The sequence below is a fragment of the Aristolochia californica genome, unplaced genomic scaffold, assembly GCF_029961685.1.
Source record: "Aristolochia californica isolate CCGP_79_NKW_82.1479 unplaced genomic scaffold, dmAriCali1.0.hap1 SCAF_5, whole genome shotgun sequence".
In the NCBI taxonomy this organism is placed as follows: domain Eukaryota; kingdom Viridiplantae; phylum Streptophyta; class Magnoliopsida; order Piperales; family Aristolochiaceae; genus Aristolochia; species Aristolochia californica.
In genome coordinates this window covers 2,435,154-2,457,061 of record NW_027182214.1, presented here as the reverse complement: position 1 = coordinate 2,457,061, position 21,908 = coordinate 2,435,154, and the positions used below count along the sequence as shown (strand labels likewise).

The following is a 21,908-nucleotide window of genomic DNA, read 5'->3' as shown; positions in this document are numbered from 1 at the left end:
CTCGCTGAGCTTTCTCAAGTCTTAACAGCGTCACCATCCATTCATTCTTTTGTACAAAACCTGTCAAAGTTTGATTTTTTTCCGAAATTTCTTCCGCATGGATTTGGCGGCTCCCGCCGCGGTTCTGCGTCCCCATCTCATTTCCGGTAGGAAATGCCCGTTGTTGGGCGTGGCAAGTTCCCGAACCGGAACTTCCTCTCGCCCTTCCGCGGGGATTTCGCATTTGTCGTCGCGAATTTCGGTGAACGGCCATAAGCCTTTCAAATTTGGGACGTCTGGCGGGGTTGAAGTTCGGAGCTTTTGGTCTTTTGGACGAAGGGTCCGGCTGAAAGCTGCGGCAGACAAGGACTTGATTCCGGATTTGGATAATAGATTCCTAAAGGTTTTGGCAAGGGGCGGTTTGATTTTTGTGGCGATTATTTGTGGTGTTTTCATAATTTCGCGTCGAGGTGCGTTTGTTCTAGAAGCTCTTAGGGTCTTCGAGCGGAGTATGTTGTCTATTAAGGGTGTTTCACCCAAATTGTTACAGGTCTTGTGTGTTTTGAGGGAGCAGTGGTTGGTTCTAGCTGCTCTTTTAGGGGCTTCTGCCTTTTTTTCTATGGCAGAGACTTCCATTGCAACGTTGTGGCCATGGATGGTAAGAGTTTATCCTGTTTTTTTTTAATTACTTGTTCTTTGTAGAAATTTGTTAAACATTCCCGTCAATGGCTCTAGGTTGAGATGAGGAACCATGTTGTCTATCTAATGCCTGTGGGGCATCTAAAAAATATTTACGCATATTAATTATATCTATATTTATAACTTTCTCGTGGACAGTATTCTGATTACATTATGGTAAATATTACTTGTACACTTACATCACATTTGCTTCCTCACAAAGCATAACTGTTTGTATTTCATATTTTTAAACTTTAGTGCCACTCTGTGTTTCATACAAGTTGATAAAAGGTCAACTTTTTTTTTTTCTTTCTACATCTATCACATTGCAATTATCAAGAGCTCTCAACAAACAATTTAGATCCTGGGTAACCTAGCTTTGAGTGTTGTTGGATGGAATGATTATTGTTGCCATTAAAGAATTTTCTTCCGCACTCAGGGAAAAGTACGCCTGTGGTACTAGAGCCGGACGAGAGTATAAAAGCTTGAGGAGCTTGACAAAGTAATTGTATAAAATGATCCTGTAAGGCTTTATCATGAGCAAAGAGAGATATTTGTTCCATTCAAATTAATTTAGTGAAATCTTTTTTGGTCTTCAAATTACGTCTAGGAAAATATTGTAGGAAATTCTTCTAACAAGCTTATCCTTTAAATCTTTCTTGTGTGGTCTTACATATTGATTGAGATCTGAATCTATCGAAAGAAACTAGCTCCCCTGAAGCTTATTTACTGAAAATCTATTCTGTCATTCAAAATAAATCATGCATTTTTCGTGAAAGGCATTAAATTTTGATTCTCAATTTAAAAAGAGTAGAGCATTACTTGGAGGGAGCTTGATTTGATCCTTTGTTCTGTCTCTTTTACCCATTTGTTGCTATTTATCAGTTGGAATTCCAGTTTAATATCTGGTCATAATTTTATTTTATGATTTCCAAATGTTTACTGAGAAATATTGGATGCTTATGTCACCCCTTGTTGTTCATCTGAAACTAGGTGCATGAACTAGCTGAAGAAGAACCTGGGGATGGCATTTTCACAATGCTTCAGAATGATGTTACTCGATTTCTTACATCCATTCTTATTGGAACAACGTAATCCTTCTATTCATATGCTTGGACTTTCTGCAATTTATACTTGCTCCGAGCTCATAATCTTTCTTGCTCTATTTGTGTTCTTTGCTTAGCACGGTTAATGTTGGGGTTACTGTACTTGTGACGGAGGCTGCATTGATTTTTGGTGAAGCTGGAGTTGCTGCAGCAATTGGAGTTGTGAGTGTATGTATTACCGTCACTTTGTATACTTGGGTTTTCTGTTTGAACCTTGATATTTTTAAAAAAAATATTTTTAATTATTTTTACTTTTTTCAATTCTTGGTTTTACTCTGATGTCATTGCTTGTCATACTTTTTATTTTATCCACTTTTCTGAAGTTACATGTTGGGCTGTTTCACTTGAAATTAAATGCAATAAGGTGGCTCACATCTGTTACTTGCTCTGATCTCTTCCAAAAAGAAAGTTAGTTTTCTATATGGAACAAGTGGGTCTTTATACGGACTTGAAGGTTCGTCCTTTTTTACAGATTCAAAAAGAAAAAAATGCAGCCAAAGAGAAGCTAAAAATTAAAGAGAAAAGTATGACAAAACTGATAGGATGCTTCCCCCCTGAGAAAAAAATAAAAATAAAATACTGAAGGGATACATATTATGCCTGGTTACCCTAGCAGAATATTCAGTCATCATAGTGTTCTGTTATTCCTCTTTGCTCCCATTTGATGAAGTCACACAAAGTTCGTTGTACGGCTATACTATCACCTTATGTGGCAGTTATCTTTAGATGATATGGTGTCAATATGTGTTTGATTTTCTCCGTGTCAGCTGGTTCTTTATCCCTTGTTACATAGACCACACTCACACTGGGAAAAAGAATACTGATGAATACATATTGTACCAGGTTAACCTAGCAGAATATTTAGTCATGATGGTGTTTTGTTATTGCCCATGCTCCCATTGGATGAAGTCACACTGAAGTTTGTTGTACAACAATATTGTCACTTTATGTGGAAGTAATCTTTGGATGATATGGTGTCAATGTATTTGAGTTTCTCCATGTCAGCTGGTTCTTGATGCCACCTTGCATAATCCACACACACATAGGAAAAAAAATACTGAAGGGATACTGTTGGAAAAAAAATTGTCCCACATGGAAAAATGAGTAGAAAAATCTTGGGTTCGTAATTTGGCTAGTTATTTTAGGTTGGACCTTGGATCCAAATTCTGATATGGTATCAGAGCAAGTGCTCCGACTTGGGCTTCCACCCTAGATTGTCCATGTGTAATAGGAACCAGGAAAAGTGCTCACACGTGAGGGGGAGTGTTGGAAAAAAATGTTCTACATGAGAAAACAAGTAGAAAGATCTTGGGTTTATTAACTGGGGAAAAAAGTTCCTAATTTGGCTAGTCATTTCGGGATGGGCCTTGCACCCAACTTTTGACATATACTTATCATGCTAGGTTGACCTGGCTGAATATTTAATTGTCATAGTGTTTGTTATTGTCTGCACTCCCGTTTGATGAAATCACGCCAAAGTTTGTGGTACAACAATGTTATCACCTTAACACACACACACATACATTCATGCACTTGCCCGCACCAACAACTAAGAGTTTATTTTTAAAGATGCAAATTTAGTTAAGCTACCTAGAGATAAAAACAGAGGAAGATAATTTGATGAGTACAACAATGAGATTTTATTAATCTATAACCCCTATGATTGAAAAAGTTTGAAACATATTCGATGGATCCAGGTATTCAACTTTTCTTGTTAACTTTCTCTTGGTTAGCCTTCAGAAACCACTGACTGTCCTTACAAGAAACATTAGCCCAGCTTCCACAAGCTATCTTTTGGCAATTGATATGTCACAACTCTTTTTTGGGGGTATTTGAAGTCAAAAATAAAAGAGAAAAAGAGAAATGGAGTGTCTAGAGGTAGAAGGGAAGTTTTTGCATGTGAAAAGCGATAGTTGCCCTCGTCAAACTCTAACTCACAAGAGAAGGTTCTTGGTTTTGGGAATCACTACTACAACTGTGGTGTGCTGTCTTCACAATGAAAAGACACTAGTACAACTTTTTTGGTGGTACCCACAACTCTTCCTTATAACAGCTTAACTCATGCTTCTTCCCTGTAGCACTCACCTAACTCTGCCAACCCGTATACTAACTTAATCCTCTTCCAACAAAACTCTCTCCTGAGCCCACACAGGAGCCTATGAGATCTAGACTCCTTTCTTATTAATGTTTAATCCACTGTACTTTTAATAAAAACACACAAAAATAATAGTTAGACTCCTAAAACAGACTCCTAGCATGATGGAGGCCATGAGGGTCCTCAGAAGGCAAATGATTCCCCTAAAATCTACATTTGGTGGGGATGCCAGTATGCTCATTAGGCCTTAGTGGACCCACCAACTATGGTTAAAATTATTTTTATTTTATCTTTCCTGATTTTATTGGATTTGATCAAATAGTGATCTTATATATTTTGAATTTTAAATTTCAATTATAATTTTACTTTATCTTTTCTGATTTTACTGGATTTGATCAGATAGTGATCTTATCTATTTTGAAATTTAAATTTAAATTTTAGTTATTTAAAAGCTGTAACAGGATGCTGAATTTAGCTTCTTTTTTTTTGAAGAGTGTTGAATTCAGCTTTGATAATGAATTTTTGAAATCTCCCTGTTTTGGGTCTCTCCTTCTCTCCCCTTCTTCTTCTTTCTTCCCTATTTTCCTTCTTCTAAATTATTCTTCTCAATTCTCCTATTTCTTCTTCAGTATACATTCACACTTATTTCTCAAAAAAAAATTCTCCTATTTCTCGTTTCCAATTACTGATATCTGATACGACAATTAAAATCCATGCTTTGTTACCTACTCATCCCCCATCAACATCTTAAGTGGTTCCTGGACTGGTTGAGCAAATGTTAATGAGAAATAAGTGCTTAAAACTCTTTTACGATGGAATCAAACAGCAGTGGGAGAATAAGGCAAGATTGATTTAGTATCAGCTACAATAAAGGTGAAAGGCTGGGATTTGGTGCTTCCAATCCTTCTGTTTACATTAAAAGAAAACAAGGAGATAAGAAGAAGCCTATAGTTTCTGCCTTAGTCATACAGGTCTATGTTTTCTTGTTTATTTGCTGTGACTATCTATTTAATTAATTAATAAAATGATGGCTCTTTAATACTATATAACAAGTACAGATGATCTTTGTCAAAAAAAAAAAAAAAAAAAAAAAAACAAAGAAAAGATTCAGATGATCTTTTTGCGGAGTGGAATGATATAGAACGCCAAAAATATACTCTATCTAAGCACCTACTTATCTCTCTTTTTATGGTTTGAAAGTAGAAGAACCATTTATTTAAGGGGAGATGATGAAGAAAGGTTTGTTTAAGAAAAAGGAAAAAGTAGTCTTTGCCAACAAAACTGGGGTCTGTGGATACCTTATTGCTTTGAAGTCATAAAACTGAAGCTTTTCCTTATGAACGATTTCAGGTTGCTGTTTTGCTCCTCACAGAGATTACTCCTAGAAGTGTGGCAGCTAAAGTTCCCATTGAGATTGCAAGGGTAGTGGTAAGGTGAAAGTTTTTGTATCTAATTTTTGAGATGTGCTTTAATTGGTTCACATTTTTGTTTATTTAGATAAATAGCTGTGCCAAATCTTTGCAAGGGTGGAGCCGGCTGTTATTTGGAATTCCTTTTTGACCAAAGTTTGTTGAAAACATTAGGTCAGACCCATTGCATGGCTTTCTTTGGCTGTCTATCCCTTGGGAAGAGTCATTATTTTTCTTTCTATGGGCGTCTTGAAGATACTAGGTCTGACAGGTGGAAGGTAGTCTTTTGTTGTTTCCAATCATTTTCTATTTATTCGTGAACATCTGTTCTTTTATGATTACAATTCTGATTTGCTGTCTAACTAAATAAATGTTTAAACATAATTAAGAATATAGTTTTTTGACACAGTATATTGATTGTTAATGTAGCGAACCATATGTAACTAAAGAGGAAATGAAGTTGGTTGTGGGAGGAGCAGAGTTAAGGTCGATAGAAGAAGAAGATCAGGTGATAATAATAGCTACAGATTGTGTGGTTTTTCTTTTGTATGACGTAATTGATTAAATATCAATTATATCTTCTTCCTTATGTTGCTTTGAATTTTTTATCTGGATTATTACTGTTGCAATTATGTTTTCTATGATTCTAATATTTCTTTTCTCAAAAGTAGGCTGCTTTAGATCAGCAAAACAAGTTGATTCTTCCACATAGAAGTTTTTGAGATTTCATGATGGAATTAAGATAATACTGTTCTTTCTTTGTTAAATTAAAATTCTAAATTAGACGCACATAAGATTTATTATAGTTTTTATATTAATGCTTGAACGATTCATGACCCTGGAAATTCTCTAAATCTCAATGGTAAAATCCGTTATTTCTAATTAAATAATAAGTTTCTCCAAAAAAAAAGTGAAAAACCATTATGTACTATTATGTAGATGTTTGTGGAGAACTGCTCCTGCAGGATGTTCACTTTGATATCTGCATCTAGCAGACATAGGAGGTGTGATTAATGATTATATTTGCGATGTGCAATAAAAAAGGGTGGGGAAGGGTTTCTCCCCCATTAATTGTTGGTGGATATTCGTTGCTTGTTATAAGCTGTTATCCAGAGAGATTGATCCCATTGGTGTTTAAGGTTTTTTATTATGAGATTGTTCATTGTTATACTACAATTCAGGTGACTTGGAAACATATCCTTAGTGCAGCAAACCAAGTTTTAGATACATTGGCTAATTGTGCAACATCTATATCTTGTATTGTTGGACTAGATTGGCTATTTGAATTGGGATTAGTTGAAATTGTTCCCTTTGCCAACTTTGAAATTGAAAACCTGTGTGAAAGCAAAAAAGTGGCTGATTGATTGGTTTAATTGTTGAACCTGTGAATTGGCCTAATCAAGGGTTTGGGTTAGTTGAAACAAAATTATTGTGCAAGGAATGATATGGTAGTGAATCATGTAGGTTATCAGGAAACTTCAGTTATAAAAAAAAAACGACACACTAAGAATCCTTTTTTCACTGGATATGAATCCAATGCCATTGATTAAATTGTGTATACAACAATCACACGTGGCATATTTGCCCCAAATTGAGTATGCACTGTGGGCCAGTGACTCTGGGGACTTAGTGTTGTTGGTCTGCGATATTGAGCTTCCTAATAACCCATGAGATCTATTGTCATATCGTTTCATTTGACACACGCTTATTGGTGGTTTCATGGGTGCACAATAATTATGTTTTAATAGATTGGAACTCTTCGATCAACTAGACTATTTTCCTTCATTGACAGGTTACTTTTGGGGGGGGGGGGGGGGGGGGGGGTTGCACCTTCGTTAATTGTTGGTGGATAAACATGCTATTTCTAAGCTGGTTATTTGGAGTGGCTGATCCCATTTGGCATTGGAGGTTTTTTACTATGAGATTGTTCATTATTTATTTATTTATTTTTAAATGATGCTGATTTTTATTAAGGCAAAAACTCAAAACAGCATATTACAAGGGAGGGAAGCCTTCCCAAACAATAAGAAATTGCTGGGAAGTTCCGAATTTTACCAATTTATCAGCCAAAGAGTTGGCTGATCTAGGAATGAGATTCCAATTACAATGAGTAGAAGATACAATGTCAGCAATAATATCAGTGATGGGCCAGTGGCGCCAAGGGGAGAGGCTTTCCTTAAAACACCAACTAATAACCGTCTTCGAGTCGCTTTCAATGATTAACTTGTCATGGAGACGATCCCTAAAGATTTGGAGGCCGAACAACAGAGTACTAACTTCAACAGTATTAGAATCAGCAATGCCCACCGGACCAACATAAGAAATAATAGGCTCTCCATTGTGACCTCTGAACACACCACTTGCTCCTGCTGAACGAGGACATCCAATAGCACTACCATCAAAATTCAGTTTTATGCAATCACAAGGGGGAGGATCCTAGATAGCCATTCTTGGAGCTCTGTTGGGGCCAGACATGTGAGCGATCAAATTCCAATTTTCCCGAAGGGAAACCCCTATAGAGTGGCAAAATCTTCTTTGTATGAAACCAACTCGAGATGAGGCTGACGACATGAGAAACCGTGTTGTTTGGGGTGCTAGCTTTGGAGTTGAATCTCCAGTTGTTCCGCTCGAGCCAAATGCACCATGGAATATGCACAAGACAAGCCGAAATAATTAACTTGCCCAGTCGAGGAAGGAAAATCCCTCGAACCATCTCAAAGGTGCCAAAGAGGTTGGGGCACGATTTTTTGAAAGATCTTCATCCAAACTTGCCACGAAAATCCACAGTGTAAGAGGACATGCTGGACTGTCTCTTTGCACTCACCGCAAAGGGGACAAGAAAGATCGGGGGCAGTGAAGCCTCTTCTATGAAGGTTGTCTGAAGCAAGAATCTGTACACTGATGGCTGACCATACGAAGAATTTGATTTTGCTTGGCGTTGAGAGTTTCCAAGCCAGATTTGCTTTGTGCTCATGAGTATTGTAGTCTTGCTTTCTGATATGAGAGTAAACCGAAGTGACAATGAATCGACCATTATAAGTGGGCTTCCAAATCAGCTTATCAATTGAGTGCTCCCGGGAGATTGTTCATGATTGTACTACAATTCAAACAATATGAACATATATCCTTAGAGCAGCAAACCATGATTGAGATGCATTGGCTAATTGAGTTTCTAGATCTTTAATTAGTGAAATAGATTGCTCCTTTGGACTGGGTTTAGCCGAAATTGTTCCCATCTCTAGTTTTGAAATCTGAAAACTTGTGTGGAAGCAAAAAAATGGCTGTTTACTAAGTGAATGGTTCAACTACTGAACCCTTGAAGTGGCCCAATCAAGGGTTTGGATTGGCTAAAAAAAATATCATGCACCCAAGAAACCATCAATAGGGCTGCTTTACATAAGAAATGATGTGAGAGTGAATCACATGGGTTGTCGAGAGACTCCAACATGAGAAAACGATGCACTAAGAATCTAATGTTGTGGGATAGGAATCTAATGCCATTTGTTAATTTGGGTATGTAGCAATCACAAGTGGTATACTTTCCCCAGATTGAGAATACACTCAAAAGTGAGCATTCTTGGTGGGGCCAATAACCATAGAGACTTAGTGTTGTTGGTCTAGTGACTCTGAGTTTCCCAACAACCCATGTGATTCATTGTCATATTATTTCGTGTGACACACGCTTATTGTGGTTTTATGGTACGTGATAATTTTGTTTTAGTAGATTCATATCCCTCCCCAATCAATAAGATAGTTTCTGCCAATTGACAGAGTGAAGAGGGGAGGGGGGGGGGGGGGGTGTCCTTCCCCTATCGATGGGAAAGAAGGGGAGGGGCAGAGTTGCACTTTCTCCCTCCCTCCCTCTTGCTGTCTTTTTCATTGACGAGGAATGGACCCTTGTGACACACAAAGAGGACAAGGGCTCCCCACTCTGCGTACAGAAAGGGAGGGGTAGGGCAGTCCCCCCTCTCTCTGTTTTTTGATGAAGGATATAAAAACTTTTATAAAAGATGGAGAAAAATATACAAATCTAACTAAGCAGACCTTCCTTCACAACAAGGTGTTGGAGTGAACACCCAACTTAGCTCGAGTGTCTGCCAAGTGATTGGTAGACCTAGGGATGTGGTTCCAAGTACAGTTTAAAGAGAAGTTAAAAGTACAATCTAATTAAAACTCAGCCTCCTCAAAGTTATGGTAACCAATTGGAGCAGAGTACACAAAATGAACAATTCCCTCAATATCCTGAACAATTCTAGACCATAGCTTGTTATGGTTTTTCTCTTAATTTACAAATGATTGCTTGGTCTCTAATTTGTAAAAGATTGAGTTATGTTTCAGGATATGATTGAAAATGTGTTAGAGATAAAGGATACTGATGTGAAGGAGGTGATGACACCTTTAGTCGATGTGATTGCAATTGATGCCAGTGCTGATCTGATTGATTTCTACGAGTTGTTGGTAGCTCATCAATATTCCAGGTAAGTCAAGTGCCAGTTTAGTTTGGGCTACATTTTGAATATGCTTCTGGAGAAAGGGTATGTCTAGGGTCTTGGTATCTCTAAATTTATGATGGATTAATAATGTGAAATAATATTTGGGTCACATGGGTTTGTTGGTGCCTTTCATGCTGAAGGACTTCATTGGAGCCCACATTGGTGCTTTTCTTTGTGATACTTTCTGCCCGCCTTGATGGTACCTTGATTTTTGAGGATGGTCCGTCTTGGTCTACTGACACTGCTCATGTACCTTATGCTTTTTTGAGTCATAATGGCAAGATTCCAAATATTACTGATGGCTTGGTGATAACTTGGATAGTCTTGCTTGCTGATTTCCTTGTTATCAGAAAAACTGCAACTTTCTGATGGCCTTTGATATTCCTTTGTTGTCTTGATTCTCTTTGTATTGTGTTCTTTTTATATCAATAAAATCAAAATCTTCAGAGAAAAGAAAAAACTCACATTAGGCTGTGAGCATTAGGGTTTAGTATCATCTATATTTAGGTGTTTAATCAGTTTACTTAGGTCACATCAGCTTTTTGTGCATGCAAAACCTTGTCAATCTCAATCTCAATCTCAGGCTACTTGCACCTGGCTTTATATCTTTATGCCCAGTGGTGTTTACCTTTTTAATTCAGTAGTTAAGAGACATGGAATATTTGTCCAGGGTGCCAGTTTTCGAGCAGCGTGTTGACAATATTGTGGGTATTGCTTATGCGAGGGACATGCTGGAATATGTTGACAAGGTGAACAGAGTGAATTCTGTCTTTTTCAATTTATCTACACTTACTAGCATTATCTGCAGGTGTTCATGCCACCTTTCAGTAGATTGACAAAATATGATGTCTGATTTTGAAGGTTGATCAACTACGAAGTTTGACCGTTGGAGATATTGCACGCAAGTCGGCATACTTTGTAATTGGTAATATTTTGCTTGTATTTTCTCTTAAATGTGCTACTATGCGTCCAAATTAATATTATGGTAATGACGGCATGAACAGAAAGCAAAGCAAGCATGACATAGGTCAACAAAAAATATTACTTCCATTTTTTTCTCCTTTGTATGTTTGTTTTTCAATAAAAGGCAGCCTTGTCATCATCATCATCATCATCATGAGAGTCTTAATTCGATTTGTTTGAGTTGGCTATATGAATCCTTCCCTATTTGGCTCCATCATTTGGTGCTTTCTTTGCCCAGTTGGCCTTTTTGATTTGGCTTTCTTTTATTTTGCCCTTCATGTCCTTCTTAAACATGCTTCAACCATCTTAAACGTCTTCTTTGTTGTCCTGTCCATTAGTTTGATTTTATTTAATTTTACCTGTCCTTGTTTTGTTGCATATTCACCTCTACTTTTTTAACAATGCTTCCCCACTACTATACTCTTGTGATGTGGTTAAATTAGCAGCTGGTCTTGTAGAACTTTGCCTTCACCTTTTCAGCAATCACCGATCACGTATCATTTATCATAACTAATTCAATCACCTTCATATCTATTCATTGTTCTTGATCGTACTCGGTCTGTCCTTGTGAATGATTGCGCATAAATGATAGAAGGAATCTCTTTGGTTTATGGCTTGGTCTCCAATACTGCATTTAAGATATAATCTCTTCTATCTTCTTTTTTGATATTGCAGCTCATATGTTGTCCATTTAGCCAATTCCAAGTTGTTTCTTTGGTTAAGGATGAACCATCTGTCAATGCCATGTATGGGATTCCATTTGTTAAATTGTCTTTGTTAAGGAATAGTCCCACATGGATTAGTGAGTACAAAGATCTTGAGTTTATTAGTTGGGAAAGAGGCTTCCTAAGTTTGCTAGTCATTTTGGGATGGGCCTTTCACCCAATTTCACATGGTATCAAAGCGGGTACTCATATGTGGGTCTACACCTAAATTATTCACTTGTAGAGCAACAAAAAATGGCCTACACCTAAACTATCCACTTGTAGAGCCACAAAAGAGGGCTTGCATCTAAACTATCCATTTGTAGAGCCACAAAAGAGGGCTTGCATCTAAACTATCCATTTGTAGAGCCACAAAAGAGGGCCTACACCTAAAATTATCCACTTGTAGGGCCACAAAAAGATGACCTACACTTAAACTATCCACTTGTAGAGTTACAAAAGAGGGCCTACACCTAAAATTATCCACTTGTAGAGCCACAAAAGAGGGCCTACACGTGAGGGGGAGAGTTAAGGAATAGTCCCACATGGATTAGGGAGTACAAAGATCTTTATGAGTTTATTAGTTGGGAAAGAGGTTTCCTAAGTTGGCTAGTCATTTTGGGATGGGCCTTGGACCCAACTTAACATTTTTTTTTAGTACGCAATGCCAATCTTATCTTGCTTTAGGTAAAAGTGGACAAAATCCTTCTTGAAAAAATAAGAGCAATTGAGAATAATCAAATTATACCCAAAAAAAACACATGGCTAACATGAATCTTTCATTTCTATTTTCTTTACATTATCAATCAGTTCAATTGATTGGGCTGGTTTGAACTTTTGAGCTGTTTAAAGCCACTGATTTAAATAGAAGGGTTCAAACATGACAGGCCAACTGATTCCAATCAGTGAGATGAAGTCAGCCTTCTCCAGTCTCGAAACTGTACATCATACCCACATAAAACAAGCTTCATGCTTTTATGTGTCAAGTATTGGAGAGCAGATCTCTCACAAGGATCAAGTTTTCCTGCATTGAATGTAGCAGGCTTTACAGGCTTGTGGCTAGCCCCAAGTATCATATTTAGGCCTTTGGATGCGAGATGTACAAGACTCCAACTTCACCCTCGGGAAAATGCAGGGAATTGGGTCCCTGGTGATATTGTTCAGGTGTTTGGCAATAACTCATGGTGAGAGGGTAGATTTGAGAGACTCCTCTCCTCCTGAAAATGATGAATTGGCAGCTGAAATTCATATATTAAAGTTGCATGAAATTCATAATCATGTTCTTTGTCTTGTCAGTTTCTTGATAGAGAGAGAATTACTTTAGACACTTCTGCAATCTTCCATGAGTTATTGTCAAACACTAATATCACCAGGTCCAATGGTCTTTGCACCACCTGAAGGAGGTAATTGTGACAATTTCCATATATAATTTCAGCACAGCACCAAGAGCGTGAAGGCGCTTGAGTCTTCTTCAACACTTCAACTTTACTTCGCTTCCTAAATCTCAGGGTAGTTGAACAACAAAAAATACTATCTTTGAAACCTTTGGGAAGAATTCAGTCTTCCACCCTTGACTTCCAATTACAGGGAGAAGAACTGTAATCCCGAGGTGTGTGTTTCAGGAAGGGGGAGGAGAGAAAAGTTGAAATATCATTAATGGGAAAGGTCAGACGCATTCACGCTCCTGGTGCTGTGTTGAAATTATATATGGAAATTGTCACTATTACCTCATTCAGGTGGTGTAGAGACCATTAGACCTGGTGATATTGTCGAGGTGTTTGACAATAACTCATGGAAGATTGCAGAAGTGACAGAATTGTTTCTCTATCAAGAATTACTCCTTTTTTTTGCTTTTTTTTAAAGGGTAACTTGCTTAAAATATAAACTGACCTAAAAAATATAAATAAAATAAAAATTATTTCATAAATTCTCATGAAGAAAGGTAAGGGTTTAAAAATATATCCTTTCTCTCTGTTGGTTCATTGGGAAACAAAAAAGGGGATTCTGACTTCTGATGAGTTGCAAGCCACTGGAAATTCTTGGCAGCACAAAACCAAAACAATGATGTGAGAAAAAAAACATGATTGGCCACAAAGAATGGAAAAAATAAAAAAGAATTGTCTGAAATGAAGAATTTTTTTATTATGCATTCTAAGACTTAGGCTTCGAATAGGGAGGAAAGAAAAAGTGAACCCCCCCTGTAATCTTGCTCTTCTAAGCTTTTGATTTTATAAAAATCAGCATCATTTAAAAAAAAGGCCGGGAAGAGAGGAGAAAGCCAAAGTTTCTCCTAATACTTTGACTTTCTCATTCCATAAGTGCCCCTAGTTTTTTTTTTTAATTGTTTTTAGAAGGGGGAGGAAGGGAAGGCACAGTGTCGACTTGTTGAACTTTTAGGCCTCGATATTTATCAGGCTGAAAATTTTATGTTCATTAATTACCATGTATTTTATAAAAAAATTGCTTTTTATTATACAGACACTTGACATTACGTAAAATTTTGGGGGTAACTTGGCCATATATCCCCGCAAGGTTGGGGTGGGGAGACCTATCTCTCTCTTTGCCCCAAAATGCACTGGTTTTTAAGTTTAACCTGTACCTGCCCTGCAGTTAATGGGCAAAGCTAATCCCTGCAAAGAGCGGGCCGGGTTGAGGTGGGTTGCTTATTTAACCACCCCTGTTGGCATTTCTATTGTGAATTCCTTGCAGGGGATTTCATTTATTAAATTGGCTTAACTCCTGCCAAAATTACTCGTTGTTCCCTACTAGTAAGCTCTAACTGATATTAAATCATCTTTTTGTGTTTCTTTCTTAACAATGTCAGAATATTCTCCTACAACACTTTCCCTCACTCATTGATACTTTAGCTTGAAACTAGTCACATGTGTGCACTGAGTGGTGGGTCTTTTCCTTAACCCACCAACTCTTCCCCACACTACAAATCTAAATTGATTAGCTAGCCCAAAACATGGAGAATGTGCTTATGTACATACATTGGTTATGAGGAATATAGACATGTGCAACTAAACATAAACAAACTCATGTTTTGGTTGCTCTAGTACCATGTTAAATTAGGATGTGTTCTCCTAAAGTGACTAGCTAAAGGTAGGAGGCCTCTCCAAGCTCAAACCAGTGTGAAATTATCCTCCAGCATCTTCTTTCACTCTCAAGCAATTCATCTGAAACATGGAGGGCAGGCATGGGGCCACAGGCTGGTGGAACTTCACTTGGACCATCCCTTTGTGATTTCACATTTAGGCCTTCAGTTTCCATAAGCCTATTTTGTAGTTCTTTTCCTTCTCTCTCTCTCCCACAATAAAATTTTTCCATCCTTTTTAATTATTATTAATTTTGTGTGCATACTAGATTTTTCTCTTGTTAAAATTCTTGAATTAGTTAATTAATGCTTACTGTTTTGAGTCATTTTCTGATGATTCCAGAGTCGATGTCAGTCTCAATTCTGCTGAGAGAGTTTCGTATCAGAAAGGTACACATGGCTGTTGTTCTAAACGAATATGGAGGATCAGAGGGAGTATGCTCCTGTATCCCTAATATCTCGTTCAATTCTGTTGTGCCTGGAGTTAGAAATTCATTTTATGTATCTCGTTTTTCATTTAATATCTGATGCTGTTTGTAGAAACCCATGGAACCTGCCTTCCCTTGTATAAGGTCTACTCCAATTGATGGTTATGGCAAACATATTAGTAGACAGCTGTAAATGCTCCTAGAGAAACCTAAGCTGTTAGTTAGAAATCTCAAATTTCTGTATGCCTTACTGATAGAGAAATCACAACTAAAGAAAAAACTCTCAGTGACACTATTTTGCAGAGTTCCAGACTGATTAGTTTCCTAACCTATCTTTCATTAATTCTACTTTTGACCTCTGTAGCATTTAGTTGGGTGAGTCTCTGTCCTCTTCCTGCTTTAATTATTCATGCAGGCATTTTGGTTGCATTGCAAGGACCCGGGGGGGCTGTGTGTATCAAACAATTTCTATCCACCTATGCATGACCCTACTTGCATAAGATTCTGGTTCCGGTTTGCTTCTTGATCTTTTATAAGGCAAGGAGTAAAAGTTATTATATGGACATCCATGCGTTAAACTAAGATGAAATTAATGTTTACTGTTGGTTTTATATGTGATTTTATTTTAGCCACAAAGGATGAGCATGGGTTTTAGCTTGGACATTGTAGTTCTGAGTTTAAAATCTTGTACAACACTTTTTTTCAGCTCCAAAATTCAAGTGGCTGCAACTTATGTAATTTAGAGTAGTTTGTGTTCGTGAAAACTTGGCTGCCCGGTTGGTTCGTGGTTGAGCAATTTAAAGAGTTGTTAGCCATAAATTATTGTTGCTTTATGCTTTAAGCTTGCTTGAGATGTGCCAATATGTGATTGGTTGATTCTTGCAGAATCCACTTCCTGGATGTGTTGTGTGCAACTTGCTGATGTAGTTTTTATCCGTCTTTTGACAATCTTTGAACTTGATTTTGCAAAGGTTTGGAGGTATTGATGCCTATAATTATTTTAGACAATATTTGAGTGAACAGATAGTCACTGTTGAAGATGTTGTTGAAGAAATTGTTGGCGAAATCTTTGACGAAAATGACTCAAAGGTAAGAATTTAAGGTTTTTACCTTCAGTTGTTATCTGTATGCAGTTTACTTGAATAAGGTTTTTCTTTTAAGTAATTGGTGAAATATATGACCTTACAATAGAGTCTAGGGTTTGAGTCAATAAAGATGTTCTTTTTTTATTTTACATATTTGTCTTTGTCTTAGATTGTGGGTTGTGTGAGTTGTTTGAGTTTGTTACTAGGTTGAGTGATATACCATAGTGCAGTGTGTTTGAGTCAATAATATGAACTTATAGCCGAAGGTTGAAATCAAGGTGGGTGGAGTGATTAGTCCACACGATACTTGTTAAAGGGGACACGGTTGTAATAAGGGAGAGGGCACAACTAACCTGTCAAAGTAAAAGAAGCATCCTATGAACTCCAACATAAATATAAATGAATGGATATAGAATGAGTTCATTCAAATCCAAAATAAGTAGGCAATCTAATCTTTACACGAACGGTTAAGGTTCATATAGGAAAAAAGAGCAATTCTGAATTTAGAAGAAAAGAAGTGGACTTTCAATAGTACACACGCAAACACACACATACACACACACATACACACACACACACATATATACATTATATGTATGTAGGTATATGAAAAGGGTTTGGTCTCCTATAATCACTCCAAAGGGCTGAGAAGATTATGAAGTTAGGAAAAGAAAGATGAAAAGAGATTTAGTTGTTGGTACTTGGTATAAAGTTATTATTAATTTAAAAAAAATTAAAGAAAAATGAGTATTCACTGAAAGAAAGACAATTGAGAATTTATTGGAAGAAAAGAATTTACGGAAGAATGCAATGACAGGCAAAAAAGAAAGGCCCTTTAAAAAAAAAAGTACCCTATCTGAAAGCTAATGAATTGGCCATGAAGGTTGTACTTTGGGTGACATGATTCCAAACAATTACAACAGCCTGAAAAACGTTACTAACATGGTCTTCTTAGGGAAGAAAACCAGCTGATAACTATGACAAAATCTCCTTCCTCCACAAGAAGCAGAGATGGCGAAAAAATGCTTAGAATTTTCAGTAATGCACAATATGATAATATGTAAATGTCATTCTCTGGATTTTAGGCCAAAGTAATTAAAGATAGGGTGGTATAAATTTTTTTTATCAAGATAAGGACTGAATTGAAGTTTTTAATCATAAATCTCAACAGCTGAGGGTGTAGAGATAAATTTTCTGGAAAAGACAAGTAATTCAATTTTAAGGAAGGAACAAACCTACTACATTTTAATGTAAAAAAGCAGGCAGGACTAGCGAAAAATAGCTCAAGTACTCGGGGAACTGACAGAAGAATTTTCTAATGGGAGGACAGAATATTAAAGAGGTAGGGGCTAAAGTAATGTTGCAATACCAAGGGTTTATTTTATAAAGAAAGTGGAACCTGTATTTAATTATTTATCCTACTACGTGATTTCTTCATATATAAATAATAAAAATAAATTAAGTGAAGAGAATAAAAATCTGGAAGTATGAAAAGAATGGGTGGAAAAAGAATGGAATCAACTTGGGCCCTTCTTCTGTTGTGTGCTTGTTGTCTTGCTTCTCCATTTTTTCTCTTTCCCAGAAAATAAGATTGACCAAGATTGCATCAAACCAGTAGCTCTGGTACCATTTTAGAATAAACATAGAGAAGATGATGAAATAGAGAAGCGTGATGCTGAATGGAGGCATGACAAACTGTATTTTCAGCAATCACTCAACCTCCTTAAATAGACTATTCATAAATTATAAAAGATTAGTAAACAGTCAGAAAGAAATAGGACTCCACTATTAAATAAAAAGAAATGAGACTCCACAATTGAAAAAGAAAAAAAAGAAATAGGAATCTTAACATTAGTACTTAAAGATTGATGTGGATTGAGCCTTTGGCTCACCAGTCTCAAGGAGGGGTTTTTAGTGTGAAATCTCGGGTTTGTCTTGCAGGGGTTTGGGGTGTTGTATGCGGGTGTAATCAACATTCCCAGAAAAAACTTAAAAACAAACTTCTAATTTCACTGGATGGGATGAAGGAAAATCATGAGCTACAAACCAATTATCCACTTGCCTCCTCCTTCAAAGGTTGGTGAACATACAGAGTCTTACTTGTTAATTCTTTCAGTTAAGAAATTGAATACTTACCTCTTTCTATATGTTGTCCTAGTCTTCTCACACAGTTACGTCTTCTGGACAGTGTTCTTCTCTATATCTAACGAGTCCCATCTAAAGTTATTCTAGCTTTTACATAAAACTCCCCTATTATAATCATATGGCACCTAACTTGGACAGCCACTTTTGCTTTATCACATGCTAAATGAAACTATCCTCTCATGCTCAAGTTGGAAGCTTTGAAGCGATCAAAAGTGCTTTATTCCCTGGCTTGTTCACTTGCTCAATTTGCTCTGCTTTCAATGTTCATTGCCATGTCTATAAATGTCGCAGGAGAGGATCCAAAAACAAACTGGATATGTGGTAAGACGATCTGCAGGAGTATATGATGTTGGTGCAAATACGTCGATTGATAGGCTGTCAGAAGAGCTAAATATCAGACTACCAGAGGTTTGAAGTTTGTCTAACCAGTTCTCTTTTCTTGTTTCTTTGTAATTTTATTTCTGTCTTTCCATATTACTGGTTGCTAATTCATTTTGTTTGTGATTTTTAGTGCTGCATTTATTGTTCAAATGTTCATTTCCACTCTTCTTTCTTTCACGTACTCTTGCAGGATCATGAATACGAGACTGTGTCTGGCTTTGTCTGCGATGCTTTTGGATACATTCCTAAGCCTGGGGAGATTATCAAGGTTGTACTTGAAAATGACGACTTTGAAGAGAACAATGAATATAGTGAAAACAAATCTGGCCAAGAAGAGGTTCTCAAGAAACACCAGCTATTCAAACTTGAGGTATAAGATTTGCAAATTATGTGTGCTTTTTAGAAGTTAAAAATTTGTGAAATAAATAGAAATGAGGACAATTGCAGGTTTTATCTGCGTCAGGGTTTCCAAATTCTACTCAAGGGTGTCGGATTTTGACACTCTTCAGGTATCACAAATGCAAACACGACGTGCACAGACTCATAGACAGACACTCACAAGCGCACATATGCTAGCACACATGTACACATAATAAGAACAAAAACAATAATAAAAAAATGAATGGTTAGAGTTATTTTTCTTGTGCTTTTTAAGCATTCTACTGACTGAAAATGGATGGATTGTCTGCTGGGTTATGTGAAATGCCTATGAATGCTTACAATGCCTCATTCAGTGAAAAGCTTTTATGCCTTAATATTCAGAATTTCAAAATACCCTTCAATTCAAAATGGGTATTTCATTTTTCTTTCTTTTTTTAAATAATAACGATCAATATTCAGAAAGGAGCAGTTACATGATTTCCAGAAGGAACTTTGGAGCAGAAAAGATGAATTACTGGAATAACTGTTCAGCACAAATAAAAGGGGAAACATACATAAAGACATTTATATGCAGATATACATACATCTACACACATGAACACATGCAAAAAAGAAGAGTAGGATTGAGAAAAGAGGAAAGAGGTTGACTATCTGATGAGAATTTTAAATAAACAGGAAAAGGAGCTCGGTAAACTGTCTATTAGGACCAGTTGACCTCTGTTGATTTGTATAGATTGGTGTCAGATAGCAAGAAAAGTAGTGAAGTCAGCTAAATAATAGTCCAGTTTTAAGTGCGATACCCTTCCTCTATTTACATCTGTATTGAGTATTTTGTGATTTTTCTCTTATGTGGAGCTTCTTCAGTCATGGGCCTTGAGATTTGATTGACACATTTCTATCCTGTACAGGTATTGGCTGGAAATGTAAGGAGGGTGAGTGCAATACGATTTGAAAGAATAGAGGATGTGGATGAACAGATGGAGATCAAGGATGTAACTCATTTGGTTCCTACAGAAACGGAACAGGCATCAAGTGACTCTAACAAATTGAACTTCGATAAAATTTCGTTTGAGGATGGTTATTCCAATCCTTATATAAATCTTGAACATGTTGATGACCATGACAATATCATTAAATACTAGTTACAGTACCATCCGGCTTTTCTCAGTCTTACTACACAAAAAAAAAAGAAAAAGAAAAAGAGAAATAGACTATGGATGAAAACAAAAAGGAAAAAGAAAAAAGGAACTCGCATGAACTTCTTCCTACAGATGGAGAGAAGTATCTACATCCGTATCGCGAGCATTGGAGTGTGAAACAGCTTTCTGGGGCGACAAGCTTGTCAACATGGCCATTTCATTAGACTGAGAGTTTTGACACTTGAACTGTGAATCAGGTCGAAGGGAGAGAGAAGCTTGGTGAGGCCTGCAGGGAAGAATTAAGTCAGGGTGGAAGAATGGCTCACATTGTGAAGTAGTACCTACCCGTTCAGCCTGTGCAAATACTCTGAGGAGCTCTCTTTCTTCTCTCATCTCTTTAACTCTCTGCAATTGTCTGAACCTCTCTTGCAGGAGAGCAATGGAATAATGGAGAGCGGTGGGGTCAGCGCCACTTTGCCTGCCCATTTAAGATCTCTGTCTGTGAATTCCAATTACAGATTGAAATTGGTGGAGACTGAGTCTTTGAGCCCTTCTCAGATGGCTGTGTATATATAGGAAATGAGCCTTGTCATGTAGCACTGGTTTGTTTACATTCTGTCCTTTTCTGTTGATTCTGGATGGTCTAAAAGAGAGGAGAATCGGCAGGAGAGATGCATAGTCCAATAAGGAAATGCTCTGCGGCTCTCCTAAGAAGCTCTGGTTGGTGGATGTGAAAGGAGGCAGGACCTTCGAGGAGCAAAATGGTGGGAGAATGAGTCCAAAGACGGTCGGACTCTAGCATTTGGAAAGGATTTTTAAGGGGAATATGGATGGAGTGATGGCTTTGTCGTCATCTCTCAAGGGCTTTTGCCTCGGAGAAGATGTGTTTTTTGGTGGGCTTCAGAGAATATCATGTCTTTTTCCTTCTCTGTCTTCACCAAAATTCTTTTTCCAGTGCAGTAGAGGAAGAGACAAGCCAAAGTCTTCAAGAAGGAATAAATCTGGGAGTAGATGAGGCTGGGAAGAGAGAAGTATGAGGAATAACTGAGTAAAAACATGCTTGTCATTTTCTCTCTACAGCTCCCACCTTTTTTCTTGTCGTTCAGTTCTTGGCCTGGAATGGCAAGGACGGTGAGAAAGCTGTTGATGCTGCTGCTGCTCTTGTTGTTACTCCATTGTTTTCTTTATTCTTTCTACTCATAAGCTTCACACGTATTCATGTTCTCTTTTTTTCGGCATATTTTATTCTCAAGCTACCGGTACCCAAAGGACAGAAACATTCGCAGATCACTAGCTCCCGACAGATTCTCCGGTAATACATGAGCTCCAATCTCCTTTCTCATCTCATACTTTATTTCTTGTAATCCATTCAGTATTTGTCACTTTGACCTGAACTTTGTTCTTCCGCACATGCATTCAGAGGAAAATACCTGGTTATCTCCATTTCCCATTTGTTCTAAGCAGCTAAACAATCTACATCCATTTGAACGTCACTCGATGATGTCTATTCTGAACCCCAAGGCAATTTAAGAGAGATTAGATTTTTAGGTTTTTGAGATATAGTGTGTGGTTGGTCACCAATATGAAATCACTTTCAGCTCTTGGGTCATCATCGTATTCAGATGGTTAGTACTGGATCGCTTTCACTCTCAGAAATGTTTCTGCTTTCTCTATCACCAGTACTGTGCTCAAATGTTAATCTTCTTTAAAAAATACAAGAAAATTAATACGGAAGCAAAATTTTTAGTAATGAGAACACTTAACCCAGCTTTGAAGATATAGATTAGGCCTTATTCTTTTTAAAACTTCGCTCACAGGCTTGGGT

General features: G+C 37.2%; 1 protein-coding gene across 1 annotated transcript; it reads left to right on the top strand.

Moving 5' to 3' along the window:
- The first annotated feature begins 74 nt into the window (after positions 1-74).
- LOC137966415 (putative DUF21 domain-containing protein At3g13070, chloroplastic) lies at positions 75-21,608 on the top strand. Its single transcript, XM_068813011.1, has 14 exons — positions 75-637; positions 1,651-1,748; positions 1,841-1,931; positions 5,209-5,286; positions 5,442-5,545; positions 5,697-5,775; positions 9,606-9,745; positions 10,431-10,509; positions 10,622-10,685; positions 14,868-14,914; positions 15,976-16,041; positions 18,474-18,590; positions 18,754-18,933; positions 19,853-21,608. The coding sequence occupies exons 1-14, from the start codon at positions 98-100 to the stop codon at positions 20,084-20,086; spliced, it is 1,917 nt and encodes a 638-aa protein (XP_068669112.1). The 5' UTR covers positions 75-97; the 3' UTR covers positions 20,087-21,608.
- The last annotated feature ends 300 nt before the right edge of the window (positions 21,609-21,908 follow it).

Coding starts and splice junctions, on each gene's coding strand:
- LOC137966415 (XM_068813011.1), top strand. CDS start 98: ATGGATTTGGCGGCTCCCGCCGCGGTTCTGCGTCCCCATCTCATTTCC. Junction 9,746..10,430: donor GTAGCTCATCAATATTCCAG/GTAAGTCAAGTG, acceptor ATATTTGTCCAG/GGTGCCAGTTTTCGAGCAGC. Junction 10,510..10,621: donor TGCTGGAATATGTTGACAAG/GTGAACAGAGTG, acceptor CTGATTTTGAAG/GTTGATCAACTACGAAGTTT.